The 8762-nt window shown below is 47.7% G+C and overlaps 1 protein-coding gene and 1 long non-coding RNA gene across 2 annotated transcripts in view; one reads left to right on the top strand and one right to left on the bottom strand.

Moving 5' to 3' along the window:
- FAM83F (family with sequence similarity 83 member F) overlaps positions 1-208 on the bottom strand; it is a 27760-nt gene extending 27552 nt beyond the window's left edge. Inside the window, exon 1 of the mRNA XM_019515151.1 lies at positions 3-208. Within this exon, the coding sequence (XP_019370696.1) occupies positions 3-208 (206 nt within the window). The remainder of the gene's footprint in view (positions 1-2) is intronic.
- A 4016-nt stretch (positions 209-4224) lies between these two features.
- LOC109295972 overlaps positions 4225-8762 on the top strand; it is a 16283-nt gene continuing 11745 nt past the window's right edge. The window contains exons 1-2 of the long non-coding RNA XR_002096870.1: positions 4225-4271; positions 6547-6582. This is a non-coding gene — a long non-coding RNA (uncharacterized LOC109295972). The remainder of the gene's footprint in view (positions 4272-6546; positions 6583-8762) is intronic.

Here is an 8762-nt window from a genome sequence, read left to right on the forward strand (position 1 = left end):
CGGCCCGCAGCGCCGGCAGCTCGTGGGTGGACAGGAAAGGGGGCAGCTGCAGCTCCTGCAGGTGCTGGCCGTACGCCGTCTCGCCCCGCGCCACCAGCGCCTCCAGGGCGCGGCGACGCTCCTCGCTGTAGTAGAAGCCGGGCTGGGCCGGCGACAGCCGCTCGTTCACGTGCGCCTCGTCCAGGCATCCCAGCTGCGACTCAGCCATCTTCCTCCCGGCCGCCCTCCTGCACCTGGAGCCAGCGCCAGGGAGGGGCCGCCTCACCTGGTTGAAGCCCCGCCCCGGCCCGGCCCTGGGCCGCACTGGAGCCTCTCCCCGGTCCGGGCCTGCGGTGTGTGAGGGAGCCGGGTGGCCCGTCACGGGGGCCGGTTGGAGAGGCTTGATGCTGCCTCAGGCAAGGGGAGGTCCCTCCAGCCCTACCCCTCTCTGTGACCCCTGAGAACAAGAGGAAGGGGCACCCAGGGGAGGGGAAGGTGGCAGGGCCGGCTTTCCCATTGTGCCTGGCCTGAGTTAGGCCAAGCTCCAGTGCCAAGGGGCCTCCCGAGGGCTGGGCGGGGAGGAGACTGGGCACCATTGGGCCACTTTCTCGCCCCTTGTCTGTTCGCATCTTGTGGGGTGGGGAGTTTCACTGGGGAGCATCCACTGGTTCCTGGGATGCATTTGAGGGGGGCCAGTGTGCTCTGCTTGGTGTCGTACCTCACTGCGCTCATTTTGACCTTTCACTCCTGACCTTGCTTTGTCTTTGAGTTGTCCCAAGCAATCAGTGATACGCTGTTAGTGGCCCCCCTCTCGCAGGGGGCTTTGGCCTGTGCTCCAGCATAGTGTATCAAAAGGCCAGGCCCCACCAAGTCCCAGGACTCCCTGGCACACTAGCCAAGCTACCCACCTACCTGACCAGGAAGGACACTGTGGGGCCATTTTCCTGTCTCTGGTCTGTTCACATCTCCAGCAGTTGCACTGAAAAGCATTCACTGGCTCCTTGGCTTCATTTGATAGCCAGTGGGGGCTGTCCAGCATGCTCCGCTGGGTGTCTCCCCTTGGCGCACTCGTTTTGGACTTATGACCCTCACTCCTGTCCGTTTTTTTTTTTTTGTTCCAAGCAACCAGTGCCCTTAGTGGCCCCCACCCCCAACAGAGCTAAATTGGTGGGCTTTTGCCTATGTCACAGAATGGCATATCAAAAGGTCCGACTGCTGGATGACCCAGCAAGAAAACCCCCTGTAATGGGGCCTTCTCAGGGCTGATTTTCCTATGGCCCACCCACTTGTTTCTGGGCAAACCACCTGCCTTCTCACCTGCCATGCCTTGTTGTTAGTTGATGTTAATAAAGCAAGAGGCTGCCCATTACTTGCCCCGATGCTAGAGGACGCTATCTACAGCTCCATTCCTCCCCTACACTGCAGCCCACACCTTGCAGATGGCATCCAGATGTTGTCCATATCACCAGCCCCATGCTGGGTCCCAGAATCCTACCAGTTGAACCCCACTTAGATCTCTCCATTCAGGCAGCCCATTCTGCCTTCATTCCCAGCTGCATAGCTCTCCGAGCTGCTCCCCCTTACAAGTGTGGTCTCCCCAGGACCTTTGGCTACTAGCCCTGGCCCACCTCCAAGCCAGTTGGTACCCCAGGCCCTCAGCTCTGGGCATTCCTCATGGTGGCCCTAGCATTGACTCATCAGGGGATGTTCAAACAAGTTTTTGAGTTTATGGCCTCACACTGTCTCTCTGGGGTCCACCTTCCAGACCTTATAAAAGGGGTAACCCACCCAGCTGTGGGGGCTAGGGTTAAGGTGCCCTCACCCACCTTTCACCAGGGAGGTAACTGGCCTGGCACTTCCTGGGGGCTCCCACGCCACTGAGAGCCCCACCAGGCCACCCACTCCCAGCAAGGTGCAGTTTTAGGTCATGCCCAGGACCAGGAGCCTCCGGATGATACCAGCAACCAGGTGATGTTGTTGCCTAACCTCCCAGCAGCAAAATGCCCTGTTTATATGGGCAGCCCTGAATCCAAAATGGCTGCCCTCATCAGGCACCGGCCGGCTGCTGTCTTCTGGCCCTTAAAGTGGCAGGCACCTACAGTGCCCTGCCACCCCCCGGCATAAAACTGTGCTAATAAGCAAAAAGAGACGTGGAGGGAGAGGACAAAAAACAAAAGCTACATATATAAAAGACCCTATCCAGGAGAGTGCAGGTGCTTGAATTTGGCAAACAAAACAAATAATGATAAACATCTTGCCAGAGAGAGAAGAGGACATAAGACAGAGGGGGTGGGGAAGGGTTGCACAAGTATAAATACAGGATTTGGGAGACCTGCCCCTCACAGAGATCTAGGGAAGTGTGACTAACATAGGGTATCTCTTGTCTCAACATAGAATAAACTTCACCAAATTGGACCGACTGTTAATCAGACCAACTTGTGTGCTGTCCAATGACAATACACCTTTCTGAGCTTTCTCCATTGAACATATATCCAAGTTTTGTTTCTGTCTGAAAGGCGGCTTGCTAGCTTTGGCCTTTCAGAACATACAGACTCCAGCAGTATCTACATCAACAGCAATCAGATACTACCTGAGAAAACACTCTGCACACATCAGAACAACAGTAGGCAAAGAAGCCTTTACAGGTACTGACGAAGGCAAGTTGTGGTACAGCTCTGCTATTTACCCAATGCTCATGGCTGTGGTTCTCAACTGTTTTAGACTCAGGGCACCGCTTGATCAACTCAAGGCCAACTCAAACCCTCTCAATAGATCCAAGACCACCCTAAGAAAATGCCAGGTCTTTGTTTTCACTTGATTTTTCACTACCAAAAATACTAGAGACATTCTTCTTCTGCAAAAAAATCAGAAAGACCACAGCAGATCAGAAGGCTCTTGACACTGGATTCCTGTGGGAAATCTCTAGTTTATCCTGTGAATCACATTATGCACCTGCCAGTGCTAATATTATGTGGCACCCCTGAAAGTATCTCACTACCCCCTGGTTGAGAATCACTGGCGTGGGAGGAATAATTCTACAAATGAGAGGCAGGAAGGACCCAGGTGATCTGGGAGGCCTTCATCATTGCTTTAAAAAAGAAAGGTGGTGCCCAGGTGAAGACTCCTCAGAGGAAGGTTGTGGGTGGAGAAGCCTTCCAAAGCACTAATGAAGGCAGTTTGTGGCACAGTGCTGCCCCTTACCAAATGTTTATGGCAGTGGTTCTCAACTGTTTTAGATGTTGGGCACCCCTAGATAGACCTGAGGCCTTCCTCAGTAGATCCAAGGCCTTGGAAAATGCCAACCCTTTTGTTTTCACTTAATTTTTGACTACAGAAAAATAAATACTAGAGCAAGTCTTCTGTTGCAAAGAAGGACCACAGCAGCTCAGAATGCTCTTGACACTGTGGATTCCTGTTGGAAATCTCACTCAATCCCTGGTTGAGAATCACTGGTATAGGAGAAAGGATGCCACAGCTGTGAGATGGGAAGGAACTGGGTTATTTGGAAGATCTTGACCAATTTTTTAAAGAAAAAACATGGTGCCCATTTGAAAGCTCAGAGAAGAGACAAACATTACGAGTAGAGAAACCTTTAGAACAGGCTTGTCCAACATATGGCCCGCAGGCCACCATGCGGCCCTCGAAGCTGTTTTCTGAGGCCTGAGGTGCTGCGACGGGAAACAAAAGTAAACACTGTACTTTCATTTGGGGTGGGGGTGATGTGAGCTTCTTGTGAGGTCTTTGAATATGGCTCGCCAGCCCACTGGATGATAAAAAGTTTGTGATCCAGCCCCACATTCAAAAAGGTTGGACACCCCTGCTCTAGAGGCACTGATAAAGGCACTTTATAGCACAGCTCTCTCATGTAGCAAATGTTTATGGCTATCCTGTCAGTGAGGTCTGCGTGTTTGTTTACCATGTCCAGAGTGGAAATGAGAATGAAAATTAATGCATCTAGTTCTTCTCACATCTTTTCCTTAGTAGCTCTCCAAGCCCTTTACAGGGGAGTCCAGTATCATTATCCAGGATTTGCAGCCAGGGAATTCTCTGGGGGAGATGAAGGGGTCCCAAGGTCATGCAACTTTACTTAGATGGACTAACTGTATTAAGTATCATTATGTTTTTTTCTTATTTAAATTGTGATATCATCTCAAGGCTCTGATTGGGATCTTGGCCCCAGTGCTATGCACTGCATATAAACACAGTAAAAAAAGACAATCCCTTTTCCCTGCGGTCCAGATCTATGATGACAGATAAGAGGTGAAGATAAACGAGTTGCGGGTGAGGCCAAGGTAATGGTGAAACATGTAGGCTCCTGCAGTTATACATGTGCTTACAAGTGTGATTACTCCTGCTACAAAATTACTCTTCTACATGAAGTTCAGCAGCTCCAAGATGCTTCTCAGGATCAGAGCTGCAGAGGCTGAACTCCCCCTTCTCCCTTTAAATGGTGGTGCAGTAATAGGTGATACAGTTTGAGAAGCTAGAGATAGGCTTGGTCTCCATCTGTCCTGTTGCTAGGCCCCTTCAGTAAGTGCAGGAAGGGTTTAGTATTCCAGGCTAGCCATCAGGACCTTGTCCTAGCATGAAATTCATTTAAAATTTTGAAACTGCACTGCAGAGAATTACTTGTCCACTTAGTGCGTTCCTTTTTTTTGGAATTAATTTCACTACAGGAGTTAGGTGGGGAGTTTTTTCCTTGTACTGCAGTCTGCCACTAGTTCTGCTACTTTGTGTGTGGCTAAGTAAAAACTCTGATCATCAGTATTCAGTCATTAAAGCAAAAGCTAATCCTTTACATTCAGAGAAGGTTCCCACATGCAAATCGGACTAGATTTACAATGCTGTGTTTCTTTATTCAATATGCTTTGTTTTATGTTTCAAGCAAATAAACATTTCTATCATCAAATTCATAACCTTTTGAGGAAGTATGGATTGCCAGTTCACTGTGATGAAACCTTTAGCCACTAATGAAGAACATCATATTAGGGGTGGTTTAAAAGTAAATTATAGCTCAGCAGAAGAGACCCTTTTTCCACGACTATACACAAAAGTGTAATCCAGCAAATGCGGTCCAGCTAATGGTATAACGTGCTGTAGGCTGCCTAACCCAGTTAGCAGGCTGTGGGTCCATATCATGAAAAACACCTTTACCATTAATACAAAATGATCCTCTTACTGGCAACCTCACTGACAAGGCTAAGGATTGAACAAAGGGAATCACAAAAACTAACTCCCCTCTCTTGCCATAGAGGTGGTCTATCACTCTGGGGCTGGAGAGGAAACTGTTTTTTATGTGGGGGCAAGAGGAAAAAGGGCACTTCTGTTGTGGGTGCCCATAGTTAGAGAAATCACCAGTCTCAATTCCAAGTCATACACTTGTTCTCCCATTACTGTAGCTCAGGTACTCTGTGGGTGTGTCTGCATGAGCTGCCCACTGTGCAATTGTTACTGCACAGTCATTTAATACTTGCATAACCAAGTATGAAATGACTGTGCAGTAACTTGCGTTACTGTACAGTGGTGTCCCAGCATGGTTGCCTACTAACGCTTACTGCATTACTACTGTGCACTAATGTCACATCACAGTTTGTGCCTGGAGACGCTACTGCACAGTAGTACGAGCTACTGCACAGTAAGTGTCCCATGTAGAGACATGGCCCGTATCACTACTATTTGCTCAGGGGACAAAGGCAGCAACCCAGTTTTAAGCTGGTCTGAAAAGACCGAAAATTTGAATGACTGCAAGAGTAACTGAGGGCTTTTTTCTGGGGTTCGCTACAAATGATAGCAGGGTCCCTGTACTAGTTGCATCCAAGCCACACTTTAGGTCTAGTTGAATTCCTAGTTGGTTCCAAAACCTTTCCCAAGGCAGAGAAGCTAACACAACAGGAAATACTGCCTCTTATTGTAACCCTCCCCCAGCTCCCATTACATTGCTTTAAATCTTCTGTCTTCAAACACCTCCCACATATATTCTGATTACTTGGGCTTAATTACTTTACTTTTCTTTGCAGTGCAATGCAGGTTGTGTATTAGATAAAGATATGACACCTTATATTTAGCATTAACTGTAGCTGTGTTCGTCTTTAGTATACATCTCTCTTGCCAGTCCTTCCTGTGTAATTTCAGTCCCTAAATAGCCCATCTCATGATATATTCTTAGATAAATTCCCTGTGGTGTTTTTCTGGTAACAATTTATGTCTCAAGCTCTTGTTACAAACTTTGGGTGCCTGGCTCTTTATAACATCCTCATTTGCTGCCTTTCTCCCCGCCCTTACAGCTAGCTTTCCCCCGAAGCAATGATAATCCGTGTCTAAACTGAAAATATGGGTACAAGCTAATATGGAGCAGTTAAAAATGAGTTTTGAAAGAAAACTGGATGACTCAAGGGATTGAGGATGTGATATGGAGCTTTACATGTCCAGGTAGTCTAGCTTCAGCTTGGCCCCCTCTCTTGGCCCCCTCACTTGAAGGCTATTCACTGACTTCTAAAATAGGGGAAATTAAGCAAACAGTTGCCCTCATCATAAATGTTATTAAACATAACCTCTTCCCTATTGCAGGTGACTCCCTTAGGAGAGGTCCGAAGAACTGAACAGGTAATGGAGACTACAGTAATTTCTCAGTAACGCTTCTTTCAGGCCTGGATTGAGTTTCAAAGACTGGATGAGGGGAAAAGTTTATATATGCAGGTAACCACCTAGTTACTGCCCTGAGACTGAGATTTTAATTTGTAAGGCCTCCCAAGCCAGCACAAATCACTGTAATTTTATCCAACTATTGGGCAAACTGGCAGGGCTAGGGAAGGGTCTGGAACAAAGTGCTCTTCAGGTGGAAAGAAGATACATCCTACTTTGCCATTCCCCCTCCACCAGTCTGGATATCTCCAGGAAGTGAAAGGATAGGTTGTGTGGCAAGCTGGCTTCTGCAGCAATCTGACAGGCTCTGAACTGGAGGAAGAACTGTTTTTACAGGTTTCTTTTTGCCTGTTACAGTGCACAGCCTCAGGGAGAAAACAAAAGCGCTGAATGAGGAAATTGCTTAGGCTGAGTCAGCCAATTTTGTCCATGTGCTCATGCCTTTCTAGTTCAGGAGAAACAGGGCCTCCCACTCAGTCCCTCTGTTATTGTGTCCATGCAGGGCAAATGGATAGAGGAGTCTTATGAAAACAAAAAAAGAATCAAGCATGGTCTCTGGCTCATTTTCTTAGTTGTTCCCACGGTGGAGACACCACTTTGCAAGGATCAAGGACACACAATAAGGCCCCCTACTTTTTCTCCTCAGTGGCTACCATTCATGGGACAACTGGACGGAGGAGTTCCTTGCAGAAAGCACCACTGGACCAGGGCACTTGCTCAGTCTTTTCATTTTGCCCACACAGGCAGAGGAAGGAAGGCCATGTATTAATGCAAGGGCTGTGGGGCTACCTGCAGGTCTGGAAATTTGGCTATGTGGCAAGTAGTAGCAGCATTAGTTGCTGCAGCTCCCAGAGTTGTGGCAATTAACTCTATTATCACTTGTCCTGCTGCCAAATTTCTGGACCAATGGGGAGCCACATGAGCTAGATCTGGCATTTGGAGCCACATCATTTAGCCCATAGGCTGGAAATATGGCAACAGGAGGAGTAATGGCTGCCTTAGTTTTGCGTGCCAGCAATTAATACTGTCACCTCCGGCCCTAAGGAGGTGGCAGCATTAAAGCTGCCACCTCCATCCCTGTAGACTAAAGGATATAGGCCCACAATCCATATCTGGCCTGTAGGGTTGAATGAAGTGGTCACCATTGCATTAACACATTGGACAATGACTCAGAACTAGCTACAGTGCCCAGCTCTGGCACAGACCTCCTATGTAACCACGGGCCAGTTACTTAACTCCTCACTGCCTGTTCCACAGCTCTAAAATCAGGATGATAACTTCCTCTTTCCGCTGAAGTGCTGAAAGGTTGAATTCAAAAGGGATGAAAACTAAATCAAGGTCACCTCCTCCTCCTACTTCAGCTTCTCCCATGCAGAGAAAAGGACAGAAGCGGGGGGGGGGTCCCAATGCAGAATAACCAAGCTCTTTATAAGCAGACATTCTGAAGAGGATACAATGTTTATTGCACAGGATGCTTAGTTATTATTATACAGGCACAGTAGGAAAGCGGCTTTACAGACAGGAGGTCACAACCCCATTGAAGTGCTTACAGTTTAAAATTAAAACAAGAAAGAGTTAAAAAAAACCCACAAAACCTTAGGGTAGATAGAGAAAAGGAGATATAGGTTCATGTGTTTACCCATATTTATTACTGGCTCCATTTGGAAAACAAGCTATAGATTATATTTGATTGCACATGTTTGGAGGACAGGATTCACAAGTGTACTGTGTGCACAGGCAATGGCATGAGGCCCAGTGATAGGAAAGGAAAGAGACAACTTATAGGAAACTCTTGGTGGAGGGAGCTGATGCCAGAAGAATAGACAGAAGACCAGTGATTTTATTTAGGGTCCTAAATATAAAGCCCAAACAATATGTGATGGTTAGGATGCAGCCAGCAGAGGGACTGCAAGAAGGAAGTTGTTGGCAGTAGGTTTATGACCCAGATACCTTGTTGCAGGAGGGCCCAAACCCTCAGACCAAATGACTTCTTCCATTTGATAATAGGCAAATTTTATTGATATACAGTAATAGATAAGAATAATGCAGGCAAAGCAAACAAAATAACTACCCCCGCTCCCCCGCCAATTCTCTGTCTACCAGTCCTAAAGGCCGCAGCAACTGAGAGCAAAATGGCCACT

Source organism: Gavialis gangeticus, unplaced genomic scaffold (assembly GCF_001723915.1).
Source record: "Gavialis gangeticus isolate Ggan-Ray unplaced genomic scaffold, GavGan_comp1, whole genome shotgun sequence".
NCBI classification, from domain to species: Eukaryota; Metazoa; Chordata; order Crocodylia; family Gavialidae; genus Gavialis; species Gavialis gangeticus.